The sequence below is a fragment of the Peromyscus eremicus genome, chromosome 1 (genome assembly GCF_949786415.1).
Source record: "Peromyscus eremicus chromosome 1, PerEre_H2_v1, whole genome shotgun sequence".
Classification (NCBI taxonomy): domain Eukaryota; kingdom Metazoa; phylum Chordata; class Mammalia; order Rodentia; family Cricetidae; genus Peromyscus; species Peromyscus eremicus.
Window position 1 is genome coordinate 196504068 of NC_081416.1, and position 20877 is coordinate 196524944.

Here is a 20877-nt window from a genome sequence, read left to right on the forward strand (position 1 = left end):
GGCAGAAACCTGGGGAGATTCATGGAGGATCTGACTGATGAGTGCTTGAAGCCTCCCATCATGGTGAGTACCTTGGTTGAGAGATGGTTAAGTTATCAATCAAGACAGTTATTTATATTTGGGGAAAAGTAAGAAGATGTAGTTATTTTATATGTGAGTCTGTCCCACTCCAACAATTATTTACAATGGAGATTATTTACTACTGTAAATGTGATATAAATTTAATGGGATTATAAGTTTAAGAAGCTCATGGCTCTTTTGACTGATACAATTATATTTAGATTCTTTACATGGTGATAGGGAGACTGGGAGATGATATTTGAGCAAAGCTTGTAAGGGTTTAGAATAGAGACCCTGGCTGGGATTGGAAGATGGCTCATTTAGGTAGGTGATTTTATATTGTAATTATGAGTATTCAGTTGGAATTGCAGCACACACTTAAATTTCTGGCTCTCAGACCTAGTCTGTTATTCCAGGACCTGGGCTGTGGAAACTGGGAATCTAATTGGCTTAATGGTTTTCTAAATTGTCTACTACAGGCTATTAAGTTCCTATTTAAAAAACTCAATGTGCAGGAATGTAGAATATGATTTCTGATGCTGAAATGTGGCTATTAAATGAGCATTCAACACAAACACACCCCTAAGAAAAGTCCTGAGGAATAATAAAGGGCTGCAATTCAAAGTTTTAGAACTGAAATTCTTAATTTGGATGAAACTACATTGAAACTTCTTTAAATGTCTAGGTTTGCATAATTCTCAGTTACTCTCAGAAATGGTCAAGGTGGTGACATTTTTCAATCATTCCATACATCCATTTCTAAATGTCATGTTTGAAATAACTTCTTATTGCATTAAACTTTTAAATTTGGATATTAGTTGGCTTGTTTCGTTGCTTCTTTAGTTTTTTTTCCCATTTGGGACTGACTTTTGTTCACCTGGCTTGAGTAAGATTCAGAGGAATTATATTTTCCCAGCACTTCAAGTACTGGATTAAAGCTGTCCACCATCACACCCCGATTTTTATTTCAGGTTTTTACTCTAAGCACAAGTTGTCATTTCAGTTTATTTTATCCCACATTTCACTCCTTTGATTTTGTTTTAAACTGATCATTTCATAATTGAAACTGAATTCCAAATAAAATGCTGTCACGTTCCTAACAGCAGAGACAGCATGTTTAGGTGGAGACAATATATGTGTTAGAAGGGTTTCAGTCAGATGTAAGTTGTATTAAGGACTTAATAATAGAAAACAACACCCCTTAGAAATAGAGCTATGATACTAGGAACATCATCAACCAAAGGTTTTTATCTAGAGTTAGTAGTTAAATTTAGCAACCAAAAATATAGGTATTGGAAATACAACCCACTCCCACAGCAAAGTGAAGTGACAGTGGAAGAGATAGGGACCACTGACAGACTAATGGCCGGAAGTGGGGGATGGGAAATCCTCAGCTATCTGGGAATAAAAATGTCAGAGTCATGCACATGAAAGCAGAAAGTTACAATTGCCAATATGACACCAGGACACCAAAAGAACATCAATTACACAGTTACTGTAGACATCCTAAGAATTTCAGAAAAAAAACTAACTATTACTAATCAAAGGCTGAATAAGGAGCTTCTAGCATAGCAGCCATCTTTCAGACAAAGACTACAGAAATGTTAAGGGTTCTGGGCACTGATTAATAACTATAGATCCTGGGTGCAAGAGAAGGAGGAAAAATAAGGAGCTACAAATTAAGGAGATACAGAGAAACACTAGCCATACAACTCTTTGTTAAACAGAAAAAAATTATTAGAACAGATAACACCCATCAATTAACAGAAGAGGCCCTAGAGGTGCAAGACCCACAGGCAAGTCTATGTCAGAATTTTTACAGGCTCCTTTGGGTCTTCTCGATCTCCAGACTACCTCCCTCCTTGATATGTCCTACCTAGCCTTGGTGTCTTCTCAGTAAACCAGCTATTTCATTATAGTTGCCCTAGATTGGGTGGAATGGGGACAGTCCTTGGAAAAAAAGTGAGTAGCCTTTTTTGATGGAGTAAGTCTCTATTTTCTGAATTGGAACAAGAATACCTTTTCTTATTCAATGCATTGACCAGGTGAAGAAAATGTTGTGTCTAGACATTGCAGAACCCTAACCTTACCTTTTCCCTTGGTACAGTGACTCAACACTTGCAAATATATTGTGAATTAGGACTTTAGAAAACATAACTTGTGAATGATAGAATAACACCATAAGAGATGAGAGATAGACAAATGACCTAACTCATAGTTCAGTGATCCCATGCAATCAGTTAGAGGACAGGTTTTCACTCATCCACAAATCCACAGATTCATTGGCAATGGTCCTCTGGCTTTGTTTATAGGTTCACACCTCCATGCAGGGGCAGGAAGCCCTCTTTTCTAAGAACATGTCTTTAGAAGAAACCATCAACCTTCTGAAAGAGCAGCAATCAGCAAGAAGTTCAATACAAGAGAGTGCAAGGACACCCTTGTCAACCCCCCAAGACATGTTATTGACAACAGGTAAGTGTCAGGAAGCTGCACAGAGGAAGGGTGTTGTGTCGGGATCTTTTCTTGGGCACAGTTTCATAGACTGTCTTATTTCCACAGGACATGAAGACTGGGAAGATAGCCAAAACAATGGCTGGAGCAATAGTGATGTAAATGATGGGGATAGACGTCCTGGAAATGAGATGGACTTCCTTTCCCTTATCCAACAAGTTCAGTTTAATGAACCTAAAGACAGAAGTGTTTCTGATAGAAATCCTCTGGATTTAAGCAGAACAAGTCAAGTCACATCTAGGTACCAGGAAGAATTTCATAGAGGAACTTCTTCTGAAGATGTCCCTATGGAGGTACAACCAGAGATTACTTCCAGCCCAGAGCAGACAGAAGACTGCCAGAATCCTGATGCAAGCTCTACACATGGGGGTTGTCAAAAGAGACCCCTCAGAGACTCAAAGACATACAAATGTGAGGAATGTCCCAGAACCTTTAAATATCCCAGTAGACTTGCCGCCCACCAGAGAATACACAAGAAGCAAAAGTTATTTGTCTGTAAAACATGTCATAAGGGCTTCTATACTCGCTCAGACCTGAGAGTACATAAGGTCATACACCAGGAAAATAAACCTTTTGAATTTAGTACTTGTGGAAAGTCTTTCAGCAATCAAACCAATTTGAAAGCTCATGAGAGGATTCACACAGGAGAGAAGCCCTACACCTGCTCCCTGTGTAACCGTAGCTTCCGCCAGTCATCCACATACCACCGTCACCAGTGGAATTGCCAAAAAGCAGACTGAACTGAGTACCTTCCTCACCAGATAATAGCAGGGCTCCAGCTTACTGTTTCATCTGTAGATGAAGAAGCATGTAGCTTCTAAACAGCAAGTATCCTTTGAAGACATGATTTGTAACTTCTGGATTGTTCCATCTGTCTATGTGGATAAAGAAGATGAGTCTGTTTTATGTTAAGTAATATTTTTCTAAAGCCTTATATAGCTTATAATTTCTGCCTGATATATATTAAATAAATGAATGGAAATGTAATACAATTGCCTCTCATGTATATTTTGTGTGGCCTGTGCTTGTGATTTTGTGAGTTTTTGTTTGCTTTTTTTTTTTTTTTTGGCCTTAGTTCCACAGCACCAGCGGACAATAGAGGACTGTGTTGTCAGTTCTTCATTTTTGCCTTGTTTGAGACAGTGTCTTTCTTGTTAGGAGCTTTGTACATAAGTATGTTTGGTACTACAGATTCCAAACATTCTCTGCTCTGCAGCCCTTATCTCTACAGGTTCATGTCAGTGCCCTGCCATTCCCTCTGACTTTGGTACCCCATTAAAGTTTCAATCCCAAGTCTCAGGCTTGCAATATAAATGCATTGCCCTCTCAGCCATCTCCCATGCTATGAGTGATTACTGCTTAACGTTCAAGAATGTGGCCCCACAGGTTGGACAGGGTCCTGATGTAGAGTAAAAAGCTTCAGTTGCTCACAGTGGCTCAAACGAGCCATCTTTATCAGTTCCCTTATAGTCCCACTGTAATCTTCATAGCTCTATCCACAGGTCCCTAGAAACTTATGGAATAAAGGAGGCTGTGTAGATGCTGACCTCATATAATGACAAATAGAAGGCAACTGGCAAATGTTTTCAACGAATGAACTCTAAAAAATACCTTACAGAAAGGAAAAAGGACTAATATGTATATTGTAAAACAGGATTCTGTGCAGCATTGAAGACAAGTATAGGCTGATTGAGATGTTGGCTTCTGTGTATGTGTTGGTGATTTCCAGGTTGAAGCCTAGCTGAGTTCAAGTAACCTGTAGACATGTTGTGGCAAACCATGATATCCCCCTGATGTACGTAGTGCAGCCTTACAGCTAGCCACCAGGAGCCTTCAATTTATTAAAATACAGAATGAGCTGACATGAATACCAATACAGTTTATACATTTTGTTATTGAAGTTCTTCTTTTTGTTTTTATTTTTTCAAGACAGGGTTTCTCCATGTAGTTTTTGTGCCTGTCCTGGATCTTGCTCTGTAGACCAGGCTGGACTCAAACGCAAAGGGATTTGCCTGGCTCTGCCTCCCGCTGTGCTGGGATTAAAGGGGTATGCCATCTCCACCTGGCCACTTTGAAGTTCTTATTGTTGGAATACCTTGTGGCTGATCCTTTCCCCAGCATTTGGCTTTCTGATCCCTTTCCTTATGATATGTTTCCCAGTCTTTTTATTTTCCTCATGAGACTTGTACATTGGGGGGATTTAGTCTCTCAAGATTTTAGTATTGAAGATTCCTGGATTGTGATGGTGGGGATTTCTTAGCCTTTTCATCTTTAGAGATTGTAGCCTTTGTGGGATTAGAGAATTTTGGAATAGAACCACAGTTTTCCATATGTTTCTAAACAAGGTCATATCCTAGGTTTGGGGGTTAAGACCTGTACACGTGAGTGTCAGAAAACAGAATTCCGCTAATAACAATGAGATATCCTGATGGCATGGAGCATTCCTGCATCATAGCACCTGGGAGATGTGGTCAGGAGGATCATAAGTTCAGTCCTTCTTTGGTAGATAGTGTGTTCCATGCCACCCTTGCCTACATGAGAGCTTTTCTAAAGACAACAAAATGAAAAAAATCACACACACCAAGTAAAATCAAAGGTTCAATTTTTGATGCCCATTGTGGCATATGTGTTCAATCCAACATTAAAATGCACTTCTTCTCAACCTGTGGGTCTCAACTGCTTTGGAGGCCAAGCGACCCGTACACAGACATCCTATATCCTGCAATAAGCTATTTATATTACAATTCATCAAAGTATCAAAATTACAATTATGAAGATGCAACAAAAATAATTTTATGTTTGGCTGTCCCCACAACATGAGTAATTGCAATAGCAAGTTAGTGTATTATGAGTAAGATAGAGAATCAGTGTTCAAGCAGTTTAGGCAGAAGAATCCAAATCACAGTGCTAGTGGGGACACATGCCCTAATCCTGTGTAATCAAACCAACAATAATGTTTGTCAAGAAATATACAGGTGGACAATAAGACTATCTCAGAAAGACCTTTTTAGGGTGAAAAATCAAGCTCATTAATCTGGCCACGTTTTTCTTCCATAAGTTCTTGTAATCATAAGAACATTTACAGGGATACATATGTAAAAATTTTTAAGGACAAATCACACAAGAACTTCTTTGTAACATAAAGTATATCAGAAAAACCATGCTGATTCCACAAACTGGGATTCAGAAGGAAGACTTGTTCTACATTCTGTAAGAAAATGTTAATTCTCATAGACATGAAGTATCAAATATTGATGAAATCCCATTGGATCTCAGAGAGCAAGGTGTTTATTGTTCCAACCTGTAGTTTATTGCCTCTCATAGGTAAACACTGCAATTCAAGTGACATGACTGGTTTGACAATGTTGTGAAATCATGGGTGGAAAAGGGTCACCTGAAGAAAACAGTCAGCCCCACACAGGAAAATATTACATTTTCTTTCACGTGAAATCAAGGAACAATGAGGAATCAGAATAAAATATGAACTACTAAGTGTAGGAAAAGAAAAAAAGAGAAGGAGAGGGGTACATAGATTAGATTATGAAGGGTAAATATGACACAAGCACATAATACACCGGTATGAAAGTATCACAATGCAACACCTTAGTTTGCATTATAAATATAAGTTTTAAGTAAAAGTGATTAAAAGTTGTCAGCACAGCCCTTTAGCCCATTTGTTTCATTTTACTACCATGACTGTCTCCATGACTCCAGCTCCTACATTCCATGTCTGTATCATCCATTTTCTAGAAGGTTCATCAGAATACCTTCATTATGTAATATTATGTTCTTTACGTATATTCATATCCTTTTTCCTGAGTGGTTATATTAATAACATACCTAATTTGTGATAACTTTTCCTAGGAGTTAATTTCTCTTTTTTGTACAAAGAAGAACACAGTTTTGTCTGGGGTCCTCAGGTCTCCTAGAGGATGCACACCCCAATAACCCAGAATTCCCATTGATCAGCTAGTAGCTCCATCCTCTCCTGGATGAGGGGAAACAAGTTCACAGATGTAACTTCATGAGGAGACCTTCAAGTTCTTACTTCAGTGCCATTTTTAATTTATTCATTTTTTTATTTAATAATTTATTTTTCCAGCCTTATCACAGATTTTCTCCATATCTCCTCTCCTCCCAGTCCTTTCCCCCAAACTCCCCTCTCCCTCCCAATCCACTTCTCCTCCTTTTTTCTCTTCCAGAAAGCTTTAGTGCGATTCTGAAGAAACATTGATATATTGTTTTCTAAATGACAACATAAAACCATGAGTACCATCATCAAGTCTGCTTAGAGGGTCTGTATCTACACTTTTAAATTTGTTCATTTTAATATCTCATTTGTAGTTTTACTTCCACATGTACATTTCACAAAAAGCATAGTTTTCCTTATTGTTGTTTGTATGGAGCTGAATCTTGTTTTAAATCTCTTCTGATATACTTTTCAGACTCTGGTCTAATGCATTATCTGTGAGCTTTCTATGCATATTACAGAAATTATGACTTGGTCCTCCAGTTCCAGAACATCCGAGAATTTTATTTTCATTTTGTTGTTTATTCTGGTGGGTAGTTTGTCTTATCTTATTACTGTGTCTTATTTCCTTAAAATACAATTTGGAAGTATACATGCTATAAAAAGGAAGGTTGATAAATGCTACAGGTAGTCTTGGCTTAGATTTTTCACGAGAAGGCTTAGTTTGCTTTTGGCATTTGTGATTATTGGAGAAATGTGAAAGGTGCTAAGAAATGAGATAATGTCATCACATAGATATAAATATTCTGGGTTTGACAAGGCAACTGTGGTTACATGGTGTAATGCTATTTCTGGTAGAAAATGCATAGTAAGTTCTTTGTGTGGCATATACTGTAAACCATACTAGGTATGAATCCTAGGAAACTGCATTTGAGGCAAGCATTCTGCCTCCAGAATGTCCCCACAGCCAAAACCAGTTTTATCTAGCATGGGAATATGAGTAAAACTGGATGGGAAAACTCTTATTAACTTTTCCAATTTTCCAATGGGCTTGAAATCATCTCATACCTTAATATCTTTTAAAATTCAACTATATAGAAAAAATAATAAATCTTCTCTCTTTTTTGTTCCATACAAAATACTGAAATACTGCTACAAATTTATAGGAAGCGTTTTCAAAAGGAGGAATGGTATAAAAGCTTTCTGGAAGACACACACACACACACACACATACACACACACACACACACACACACACACACACACACACACACACACACACACACTACTCCATATCCTAGAAAGCAGCAAAGGCATATGAATCTAGAAACAAGGGAAAGCATTCAATAGATGTGTTATTTCTCTTTTTTGTTACTGTGGCAAAATGCCCAACAAAGGCAACTCAAATAAGGAAAGGTTTGTTCACAACACATTCTGAAGGCACAGTCCATCATGGGAAGGGAGTAGCAGTGAGGGCAGAGGGAGTTGTGATGAGAGAGCATAAGGTGTATGTTAAAGCTGAGTTTACAGTCAGCAAGAGGGATGAGTGTTTGTACTCAGTTTTGTTTTTTCCTTTGTCCCATTTAATTATGACTTTACATCAGCCTGTGGGATGGTATCACCCAGATCTAGAGTGAGTCTTCTGCCCTCAGTTGGAGCACTCTGAAACACCCTTACAGTCATATCAACAGTGAAGTGTAATGATAAGAGGTCCATATTACCCAGGGGAGACCTTGCCTTGGAGGAGGTGAGGATGTGGGGTGGATTGGGGGGGAGTCCTGGGGGTGGGAGGGGGAGGATGGGGGAATCTGTGGCTGATATGTGAAATTAAGTTAATTATAAAATAAAAAAATACATAAGAAATCTTTAAAAAAGAAGTCCATATTACCAATTTTTAAATTGGGTTGTTTGGTATTTTGATGTGTAGTTTCTTGAATTCTTTATATATTTTGGAGATCAGTCCTCTGTTAGATGTGGGGTTGGTGAAGATCTTTTCCCATTCTGTAGGCTGTCGTTTTGTGTTATTTACATTGTCCTTTGCCTTATAGAAGCTTCTCAGTTTCAGGAGGTCCCATTTATTAATAGCTGCTCCCAGTCTGTGCTACTGGTCATACATTTAAGAAGTGGTCTCCTGTGCAAATGAGTTCAAGACTACTTCTTACTTTCTCTTCTATCAGGTTCAGTGTAACTGGATTTATGTTGAGGTCTTTGATTCACTTGGACTTGAGCTTTGTGCATGGACACAGGCATCAATCTATTTGCAGTATTCTACATGTTGACATGCACTTACGTTAGCACCATTTGTTAAAGATGCATTTTTTTTCCATTGTACAGTTTTGGCTACTTTGTCAAAACTCAGGTGTTCATAGGTATGTGAATTAATATCACGGTCTTCAATTTGATTTCATTAATAAAATAGTCGGTTTTTATGCCAGTACCAAGCTGTTTTTATTACTCCAGTTATACAGTAGAGCTTGAAGTCAGGGATGGTGATGTCTCCCGAGGTTGCTTTATTGTATAGGATTGTTTTCGCTATCCTAGGATTTTTGGTTTTCCATATGAAGTTGAGTATTGTTCTTTCCAAGTCTGTGAAAAATTGTGTTGAGATTTTGATGGGGATTGCATTGAATCTGTAGATTGCTTTTGGTAAGATTGTCATTTATACTATGTTAATCCTAGATATTCATGAGTGTGAGAGATCTTTCCATTTTCTGATATCTTCTTCAACTCCTTTCTTCAGACCCTTAAAGTTCTTGTCATACAGGTCTTTAACTTGCTTAGTTAGTGTTACCTCAAGGTATATTTATTATTTGTGGCTATTATAAAGAGTGATGTTTCTTTGATTTCTTTCTCAGTCTGTTTATCATTTGTATATAGGAGAGACACTTATTTTTTTAAGTTAATCTTATATCCTGTCACATTACTGAAAGTGTTTATCAGCTGTAGGATTTTCCTGGTAGAATTTTTGGGATCACTTATGTATACTGTCATATCATCTGAAAATAGTGAAAGTTTGGTTTCTTCCTTTCCAATCTGTATCTCCTTGATCTCCTTTTGTTGTCTTATTGCTCCAGCTAGAACTTCAACTACTATATTGAATAAATACAGGAAGAGTGGACAGCCTTGTGTTTTTCCTGATTTCATTTGATGTTGGCTATCAGCTTGCAATAAATTGCCTTTATTATGTTTAGGTGCATTCCTTGTATTCCTGATCTCTCTATGACCTTATCATGAAGAGTTGTTGGATTTTGTCAAAGGCTATTTCAGTGTCTAATGAGATGATCATGTGTTTTTTTTTTTGTTTTCAGTTTGTGTGATGTATTTATCGCATTGACAGATTTTCATATGTTGAACCATCCTTGCATCTCTGGGATGAAGCCTACTTGGTCATGGTGGATAATTGTTTTGATGTGTTCTTGGAGTCTGTTTACCAATATTTTATTGAATATTTTTGCATCAATGTTTATGAATGAGATTGCTCTGTAATTGTCTTTCTTTGTTGCATCTTTGTGTGGTTTGTGTGTCAGGCTAACTGTAACAAAAAAAGTTTAGTAATGTTCCTTCTGTGTAGCTGGAGAATTTCTCTCCAGCTCCCACCACCAAGTCCTGCCAGTTCCAGAGCCGACTTATAAAATAAACACACAGACTCTTACATTATTTAAACTGCTTGGCCATTAGCTCAGGCCTGTTATTGTCTAGCTCTTACTTTTATATTTAGCCCATTTCTATTAATCTTTACTTTGCCACATGGCTCATGGCTTACTGGTACCTTACATCTTCCTTGTCCTGATGTCGGCTGGCAGTGTCTCTCTCCCAGCCTTCCACTTCCCAGAATTCTTTTCCTTGTCCCGCCTATACTTCCTGCCTAGCCAATGGCCAATCAGTGATTTATTTACTGACCAATCAGCAACACACTTGACATACAGACCATCCCACAGCACTTCCCCTTTTCTTTTCTTAAAAAGGAAGGTTTTAACTTTAACATAGTAAAATTACATATAACAAAACAATTATCAAGCAAGAATTACAGTTACAGTATTAAAGAAGAGATCCTATCTATCTTATATTTGTAAGTTTAAGGTTTTATATCTAACTTATCTTTTATTATAACTAAGGAAAATTGTAAGTATCCAGTCTTTAACCACATCAAAGACCTCAGAAGGATATATTACTACCTGAGAAATGGAGAAGGATATAAGCAACTTTTAGGAGTCTTGTAGGGTAGACAGAGACAGCTGGCAGCCTGGACAGTCATTCAAAGTTCTCTTGTAAAGTTGGGGCATCTGTCTTTAGCCCACAGGCCTAGAGTCTCTTATTCACTTTTCTCTGTGTCTTGTAGAATGTCTGGCAGATTTCTCTGCAAAGCAGGAACCTGAAGGACCATTTTGTCAAGCAAAGTTCAGTGGTCACCTTTCTATGGGTCCTGCATGTCCAGTTGATCAGACAGTCCAGGCAAGAACAGTTTCTTGCCCAAATGGCTATTTTTGTCAAGGTGAAGATAAACTCCATATGGAGTGTCTTCGATGCCCATCCTCCTCTCTGAAGTAAACCGGTGCCGTCAGGAGCAGACATGTCTCACTGTCCAAAAAGTCTAAATTTTTAAAACATTTTAAATGCCATATTCTGTAGGTCTTTGAAGTGTTTGAAGACTACCTATCTATCTGAAATATATCTATGTATACCTAGAAGACTTAACTAACATGGCTACAAATATTATCATAGATGACTAACTATTAATCTATTTTTTAATTATCCATTACAATTTTAAATGAGTTACATAAACATAATACCTCAAACAAGAATAGAAATATATATACAGTATAACAAAATTAAGTTTAAACTTGTATCAATAAACTAAAATCTATACCGATGTAAAACATTTTAAACAAGTTGTTACTCTTTAAAAGTAGGTTCATTAATCTACCCTTTCATCCTATCATATCTAAACTATCCCCTTTTTTTCTTTAGAAAGAGATTGTATTTATAATCAACCTGCTTTAAATAAAAATATTGGTTTTTGTCTGTCCCACACCAGAGGGCTCTTCTGATTTGGGACATAAGAATCTCTTAACCATTTTTTTTTTTTTGAGCAATATGTCTGGGTTTAGAGGGGGAGTGAGCGAATTCCATCTCTAAAGCCAGCTTGGTATATTTGGGAATTTGGGCGTAGCTTCTCTTACTACTTCCTGCTGGAGGGGGGCGCTGTATCTTCTGGAGACAGAAAGAAAATTTTAGGATCATGGAGTAGTCCCTGAGGCTGTATCGTCTGAGCCAGTTGCCTTGAAACCATTCTGGATGTTGGATCATCTGGGCCATGGTGTCATTGGAGACCTTTCAGGGGGTCTGGGCTGGTCAAACCTGATGTATCTTAATCTGGAACAAATCCATAGTCTCTGGCTTTCTGTGGAAACAAAAGCAGAGGCTCTTTTCCAAAGCAACATATCCTTATATCCAAATTTTGAAGTCAAGGTACCTTTAAAATATACATATTGGCATAACCCAACAGCTTTTACAATCAAATGTTTTTCTGCAGTTAAAAATCCCAAAGACAACACAATCCAGATTCTCTGTGTAATATCCATTTTTACGTGGCTTATTTTTTATACTACCTTTACTGTCTCTTTAATGACTTTATTTTTTAAAACTATGTATTTGTTTCTATAACTCTATATATCACCTTTTCTGTCTCTTTCAAGCCTACGTATCTTTTACACACATTGTAAACTATTACATCTGAATCTGTCTTATTGTGAATCTCTTGCCTTAAACTGCAGCAGCTGTGGCTGCTGGCTCCGCCCACCTCAGCTTCCCAACATGGCTACATTTACCGCCAGCTCTGGGAGCTATCGTGGGTCTATGCTTTTATCCAAGCAGCGTGTAGCCCAAAAGCCTCTTTTTTTGTTTTGTACCTGCAAAGGCTAAATCCACCACACAGTTTAATGTGCTACTTGCAGAGGCCTCATTCCCACCATACTGCAGGTCGAGAGCGCACGCTAGGAACCCGCCAGTAGCTCAAACCGGCAGCTGCCGCTTATTTGAGAGAGACAATTAGGAAGCTGTTTTTAGGTCCATTTTAGGATCTTTTTTCTAAGTTTTTAGGTGGAAACTCTTGCCACCATGTTGGACGCCATTTGTTGCTGGAGAATTTCTCTCCAGCTCCCGCCACCAAGTCCCGCCAGTTCCAGAGCCCACTTATAAAATAAACACACAGACTCTTACATTATTTAAACTGCTTGGCCATTAGCTCAGGCCTGTTATTGTCTAGCTCTTACTCTTATATTTAGCCCATTTCTATTAATCTTTACTTTGCCACATGGCTCATGGCTTACTGGTACCTTACATCTTCCTTGTCCTGATGTCGGCTGGCAGTGTCTCTCTCCCAGCCTTCCACTTCCCAGAATTCTTTTCCTTGTCCCGCCTATACTTCCTGCCTAGCCAATGGCCAATCAGTGATTTATTTACTGACCAATCAGCAACACACTTGACATACAGACCATCCCACAGCACTTCTGTTTCTATTGTGTGGGACAATTTGAAGAGTATTGGTATTAGCTCTTCTTTGAAATTGTGGTAGAATTCTGAACTGAAACCATCTGGTCCTGGGGTTTTTTTTGGGGGGGGGAGACTTTTAATGACTGTTTCTATTTACTTAGGGGTTATAGGTCTATTTAAATTGTTTATCTAGTCTTGATTTAATTTTAGTATGTTGTTAACTATCCAGAAAATTGTACATTTCTTTTAGATTTTTCAATTTTATGGAGTACAGGTTTTTGAAGTATGACATGATGATTCTTTGGCGTTCTTCATTGTCTTTTGTTATGTCTGCCTTTTCATTTCTGATTTTGTTAATTTGGATGTTCTCTCTCTGTTTTTTGGTTAATTTGTATAAGGGCTTATTTAGCTTGTTGATTTTCTCAAAGAACCAACTCTTTGTTTCATTGATTCATTGTATTGTTATTTTTATTTCTTTTTTTTTAGTTCATCATGCTGTTTAATCTAGCACATTGCCTAGAAAGGCTTGTACAAGTACTCCTCCAGCATGTCTCCTAGAGACCATTTCACCCACTGCTCTGTTTGGCCGCTAGCCTCTCGTCCCTCTCTTCAGCAATGGTGAGGCGGATTCCTTTTCCTCGGGGAAGAGAAATCCATGGTTTGTTGCCCTTGTCAATAACAAAAATGTTGGAAAGCCGGGTGGCAAAGCTGTTGCCATTGGCATCTTTCACATGACCCACATCAAAAGAGCCGGTATGTCTTTCTCTGTTTGTGATCACACCAATTCTTCCCAAGTTAGCACCTCCAGTCACCATACACAGGTTACCGGTGTCGAACTTGATGAAGTCGGTTATTTTGCCTGTATCCAAATCAATCTGAATGGTGTCATTCACCTTGATGAGGGGATCAGGGTAGTGAATAGTGAGAGCATCATGGGTCACCAGATGTGGGATTCTTTTTGTGCCCACAAAGATCTTTCTCACTTTGCATAACTTGTACTTGGCCTCCTCAGGTGTTATATGATGAACAGCAAATCGACCCTTGGTGTCATAGGTCAGACGGAAGTTCTCTCCAGTCTTGTCAATGGTGATGACATTCACAAACCCAGCAGGGTAGGTTATATCAGTCCTGACTTTGCCATCAATCTTAATGAAGCGCTGCATGCAAATCTTTTTCACTTCATCTCTAGTCAGGGCAATCTTAAGTCTGTTGCTTAGAAAAATGATCAGAGGCAGACATTCCCTCAACTTGTGAGAGCCAGTGGATGGACGAGAAGCAAATACGCCGGTCAATTTATCCAGCATCCAATGTTTTGGAGCTGCTACATGCTTCAGATGTTTCTTGGGACCAAGAGCCATGGCTGTGCTGGGAACGGAAAGAGCGTTATCTTTATATCTATTATATTGATTTTAGCCCCCAATTTGATTATTGCCTGGCATCTATTCCTTTCACATGTTAATAGGCACCTCAACAATTTTTTGAGTGTCTTTAGGGCAAAATAATATTGAGATGTTGAAGTATCTAGAATGCTGGGTGACAGGGAAAGGCTCTCCAGGGGCAAGATCATGCCACTTGCTTGTACTTTAACAGCAACAAAGCCCTTTTCATTCTGCATGATTCTCTGCCATACCCTTTGTGCTCCAAGGAAAGACAGAAAAGTTTCAGTCCTGATTCCTAATTGCTCTCTCTCTCTCTCTCTCTCTCTCTCTCTCTCTCTCTCTCTCTCTCTCTCACACACACACACACACACACACACACATACACATTTTGTTTTCTGACAGGAATTCAGGACCAAGGTGTTTAAAAGTTCCTTAAGACCCTTGTGGAGATGCTGTCATGTGTCTAGTGTTGAGCTGGGAATCACCTCTCCTCTGGGATAGAGCACCAGGAGATCATGAACATTTAAATAAGGGAGAATATCTCATCACAGTTATAGCAGAGTCTCACTCTCACGGTGATGCACACCATCGTGCTACCATCCAGCACTGAGGTGGGTGACCAGAACTAAAGACATTAGAAAGCACTCCTCGGAGACGCCATGCACATCTTCTTGAAATCACCTTACTTTCTTCACTAGTGCCCCTCTTTTTCTTAGTTGTACTTAATATCTACATTAAGAATTATTTCAACCGCTCTGCTGAAAGGAAGGAAGATGAGAGGGGAGGAAGGAAGTAGGAAAGAAAAGAAGGAAGGAGGGAAAAAAAGAAAGAGGGAAGGAGGGATGACAAACACATACAGTAATAGATAGAAACAAAGTTGATTAAAAAAACGAGACATGGTAGGGGAAAGGGACTCTGGTATTGGTTTTGAAAGTGGGAACTTGAAAAGGCTTTTGGATAAAATTGGAGCTATTTTCAAGTCAAGGAAAAGTAGATGGTCTCTAATTCTCCCTAGGATGTGTAAACCCTTTTTTTCCAAAAGCTGTTACCAAGTTTCTCTTATCACTGATATCACCTCCTTCCATGCTTCTATCGCTGTGGGATGGTCTGTATGTCAAGTGTGTTGCTGATTGGTCAGTAAATAAATCACTGATTGGCCATTGGCTAGGCAGGAAGTATAGGCGGGACAAGGAGAAGAATTCTGGGAAGTGGAAGGCTGAGTGAGAGAGACACTGCCAGCCCCCACCATGACAAGCCGCATGTGAAGATCCCGGTAAGCCACAAGGCATGTGGCAAGGTATAGATTTATAGAAATGGATTAATTTAAGATATAAGAACAGTTAGCAAGAAGCCTGCCACGGCCATACAGTTTGTAAGCAATATAAGTCTCTGTGTTTATTTGGTTGGGTCTGAGTGGCTGTGGGACTGGTGGGTGAGAGAGATTTGTCCTGACCGTGGGCCAGGCAGGAAAACTCAAGCTACATCTATCTATACTTAGTCAGCCTCTGTCTCTGTCTCTGCCTCCATCTCCATCTCCCTCACCCTTTCTCTATCTCTTTCTGAATGTCTCCTCCAAATTTTCAGTTTTATGTTTTGTTTTGGTTTGATTTGGGTTTTGATTTTTCATGTTAAGGTTTTCTTTCTTTCTTTTTTATGTTTGTAGCTGTGAGCTTATTTTAATTTTTTATTAAGAAATATTTTATTCATTTGACATACTGACCGCAGACCTCCCTCTCTTCCCTCCTCCTGCCCCCTCAGTCCTCACCCCCAACCAATACCCAAGTCCTTCCTTGTACAAGGTCAAAAGCAAGACAGTTATGTAGTTTGATCTGCTTAAGGGGCCCCCTGGCAGTAGGAAAGGATCCATCCCTGGTGCATGAGCTGCCTTTTTGGAGCACATTACCTATGTTGGGACACTTTGGACAGCCTTGATGTTGTGGTGGGGGGTTGGAGGTGGGGAGGGAGTGTTGGATCTGTCACAACTAAAGATAGGGTTTCTTTGTGTAGCCCTGGCTGTCCTAGAACTGTCTTTGTAGACCAGGTTGTCCTCAAAACTGTCATTATTATATGGCATAATTTACACTGAAAGCATAATCTTTTTAATTTAGCTTAGATTTTTATTATCATATATAGTATTAGCTTTCATTATGACATTTTCAAACAAGTTTATTTTTGATTCTCCTCTTCTCTTCTGCTCCTCCAATGTCCTCTGAACCCTCTACATATTCCTTAGAATCCTTTTCACTTTAATGACACAAATCCCTGTTTCCCCTCCTCTTCATTCTCCAATAGTTCCCTTTTCCTCATCTTTTGATCTCCTTTCTGGTTGCATAGCACATAACCACTTTTCTATGTAGTTCCAGAAAATTTCATGATTTCATTTTCCTTTACAGATGAACAAAATTCTAGAGAGTATAGATACCACAGTTCTAGTATCTGCAGATGAACATCTAGGATGGACATCATTTCCTTACTATTGTGAGTACTGTAGCAGCTTATGTGGATGTGCAAGCATCTCTTTGGTAGGACATAGAGACCTTTGGGTGTATGCCCAGAAATTACATAGCTGTGTTATATTGTAGTCCTATTTTAATTTAATTGAAAAATCTTTGTATTTATCTCTATACTGAACACAGTACTTTACCCTCCTACAAATATAGAGTGAGGATTCCTTTTCCACATCATCAGCATTAGTTGTTGTCTCTTCTCTTGTTAATCTTTTGAGGGGTACAATGGAGTCTCTAAGTATTTGTAGTTTGCATTTCTCTGGTAGCCAAGTGTGTTGAATACTTTTTTCTCTTTCAAAAATTATTCATTTTACATACCAACCACAGATCCTGCTCTCATCCCTCCTTCTGCTGCCCTCATCCTCCCCTCCTCATCTACCTACCCCATCCCCTTCTCCAAAAGGATAAGACCTCCTATTCTGTTTCAACTGAATGTACCAGGCTTTGCTGAATATTTTCAAAAAGCATTTACTTGGTAAATGTGTGGTTTTTCTTTAAAGAAATTCTTGTCCATTTCATTAACCTGTTTGTTGACTAGAAAGTTTGTGGAGTGACTGTTTAATCTTTATTTTCCTTTATACATTCTATGTTTTAAGCCACTGAGTGAAATACAAAAGTCAATGATTTCCTTCCATTCTGTAGGTTATATCTCCACTTAGCTAGCTGGTAGTAACCTTTAATGTGCAGAAAGCATTTAAATTTCTGCAATTCCTTGCATTTATTCTTGGTGCATTTCCTGCACTCATTAGCCTTGTTGCCTCTACCTATATCTTATATTACTAACATTTTTTTCTCTGAGAGTTTTAGTATTTCAGCTTTTGAGTAATTTATCACTATTTTTTTTTTCTGCAGGGTGAGGGGATATAGACATAGGCCCATTGTTTTACAGGTGGATATCAGTTTACACATACTCATGCTGGGTCAGCATGTCTGACAACTAACTGAGTCACACCAAACATTCAAGAAAGAAGTGACTGTGTCTTTCTGAGATTCTTCATGAGAACAGCTGAGACTTAGCAGGGTAATGGTAGGGAATACCAGATCTCTCATTTATCACTCTTGCTCAACACTAGTCATTCCCTGTGTGGCTTTGTATCCGCTCATGTCCCCAGATCCTTGAACAGCATTTGCCATTAAGAACAACAAAAGTTGATGACACAACACATTGGAGATCCAATGGATCTTGATAGTTATTTTCTAATTTTGTAGAAGAATAACAACACTAAATTTATAGCTTCTACATTTTACTTATCTATGCATTCTACACTAAGGTTCTTTTCCTCCATATGCTCAGCAGCTTTATCTCTTACATTTATTTATGTTTACCTCTTTCAATTATACTTGTTTATACAGTATGTGATGATCTGTCATTTGAAACATCAACGTGTATCCCCTCATTGTATTTCCTTAATTACTGGTGATGATGAGCCTCATTTTGAAGCAAGCTGGATATATCTGAAATGATTTTAGGAATTTTAACAAAGTCTGGAACCCATTTTTGTTTCTTTTATATTTTAGTTTTTTTCAAGCTTAGTTTCAAATATTCATTTTATGGTAGAGTGAGCAGTCATTGATTAAGAGTACATACTACTGTTAACTTGAATGTGAGTTCAGTTCCTAGCTCCTACCAGTGGCTCACAACTGTCTACAAATCCAGCTGTAGAAGATGCCAAGTCTCTGGTCTCTGTTGTCGCTCACACTCATTTGGGGGCTCCCAACACACATATAATTAAAACAAGACAAATCTTAAAATGAAATATTCTTTAAATATTATGAATATTTAGTCAATCATTGTAAATACGATTTTCAGTGTTTTCTGTTGTTTCTCTGGGTGAAATTTGAAATCTGTTTCATGTGAGTTTCAGGAATAATAGCACGTTTTAAAAATTTGTTCTTTGAAATTAACCCAAAATCATTTTGTTTAGTAAAAAACAATGAATACATTAATATTCTAATTAATTCATTTACTTTAGATTTTTAAGAATGGGTTTCTCTATGTGTGGAGTTCACTCTCTTGGAACTGCCTCTATAGACTGGATTAGCTGCAAATTTATAGATCTGTCTGCCTCTGTCTCTTGAGTCCTAAAATTAAAGGTGCTACCATCATGTCCAGGGAAAACATACATCTTTAGTAAACATATTAATATTTCCCCTTACAATAACAGAGAAAATCTCCTTTTATAAAGAAAACACTTTTTAACATTCTTTTTCAATGAGATAGCTATGTAAATCCAATAAAGTGGTGAATGTTGTATTTAAGCTAACTTCATGAAATAATGTACACTCATAATGTATTTCTAGAGTCTATTGCCTGGGATACCTTTATTTACCTTTTTCATAGGAATGAAAATGGCTCCTGCAAACTTGGCAATGGGAATTTTCCTCTTCTCTCAGATTACAGTGGGCATGCTTGGCAATTCCTCAATACTATTTTACTATGTCATTTTGATATTCACTGGAAAGCATTTAATGCCCAAAGACCTGATCCTAGAGCACTTGACTTTTGCCAACTGCTTGTCTCTCATCACAAAAGGCATTCCACAGACAATGGCACACTTTGGATTCAAGGATTTCCTGGATGACATTGGATGTAAATTGATAATGTATGTTTATCGAGTAATGAGAGGGATGTCCCTGTATGTCATGTGCCTATTGAGTAGCTTCCAAGCAATCACAATCAGCCCCAGCAACTCCAGGTGGCACAAGTTTAAACACAGAGCCACCAAGTACATTGGTCCCTCCTGCTCTCTCAGCTGGCTTGTGCAAATGCTGTTAAACATCTTGACTCCAGCAAGAGTATTAGGCCCCGTTTACAGGAAAAATATGACTAACTTGGTGAGAAATGGATACTGCTCATGGTTTGTTTCCGGCAGTGTGGCAGTTGCACTGTATATGTTCTTACTGTGCTTCTCTGATGGCCTGTGTCTGGGTCTCATGGCCTGCTCGAGTGTCTCCATGGTGAGTCTCCTCTACCGACATAAGAGACAAGTCAAGCATATCCACAGTGCTCACCACTTTCTGAAAGTCTCACCTGAGGACAGAGCCATCCAAACTATCCTCATCCTGGTGTGCACATTTGCCATCTCTTACTCGGTGTCATCCATTCGGCTTGTCTTTAGGAACTCCTCCAAAGGTCCAATGCCATGGGGAGTAAGTGTATTTCTATATCTAGAAATTTGCTTTCCCATAGTTTGCCCCTTGGTTCTCATCAGCAATATCAAGTCTATTTCTATCCTGTTTTTACCCTGCTGTGGTAAGAGTTAGCTCCCTCCAAGTCTGACATGAGCCCTGTTTGTTTGTTTTTTCATATATATTGGCATATTTTTTTCTTATCTTTTGTGTAATGCTAAGACTGCAATTTGAAGATATTGAGCATCATGTACCTGTTTCCTATGTCAGATGGTCTGATCAATGTCATTTTATTATAGCATTTTCTTACAGAATTTTCTATTCAATAATGAGAATTGTTCATACACATGGAATCATCATATTATACAAATTACTAGGTGACAATTGGCAAAGTATAGGTCAACATGAAAAAATATGTATGGGAGTCCTGATCTTATCTGAAGTATCAGGAACAGATTTTCAGTTCTTATGGGTGTGGATGAGGTGTTTTTATTTTGCATGCATGTGTATTTTTTCCAACATGTTTGTCTATGTACCACTGCAAACCTGCAGAGGTTCAGAAGAGGGTGTTCAACCATTAAGGACTGGAGTTACAGGTGATTTTGAGCCACCATTGAGTGCTGGACATAGAGCCTGTGTCCTCTGGAAGAGCAACCAGTGCTCTTAAGCACCAAGCCATCTCTCCAGCCCTGAGAAGCTTCATTACATTTTTTTTATTTTGTGTAGCTGTGTGTGCCTCAGCACATGTATGTTACCATGTGAATCCTGCTGCCCACAGAGGCAAGAGAGCATGCTGGATAATCTGGAAGTTGAATTACAGGTAGTAGGA

At 38.5% G+C, this 20877-nt stretch overlaps 2 protein-coding genes across 2 annotated transcripts; one reads left to right on the top strand and one right to left on the bottom strand.

Moving 5' to 3' along the window:
• Positions 1-13549: 13549 nt before the first annotated feature.
• LOC131902747 (small ribosomal subunit protein eS4, X isoform-like) lies at positions 13550-14391 on the bottom strand. The gene has a single exon (XM_059253732.1). It carries the CDS (start codon positions 14389-14391, stop codon positions 13600-13602), a length of 792 nt encoding a protein of 263 aa, XP_059109715.1. The 3' UTR covers positions 13550-13599.
• Positions 14392-19229: 4838 nt separating this feature from the next.
• Positions 19230-20183, top strand: LOC131902748 (vomeronasal type-1 receptor 4-like). Its single transcript, XM_059253733.1, has one exon. The coding sequence runs from the start codon at positions 19263-19265 to the stop codon at positions 20181-20183; it is 921 nt and encodes a 306-aa protein (XP_059109716.1). The 5' UTR covers positions 19230-19262.
• Positions 20184-20877: the final 694 nt, after the last annotated feature.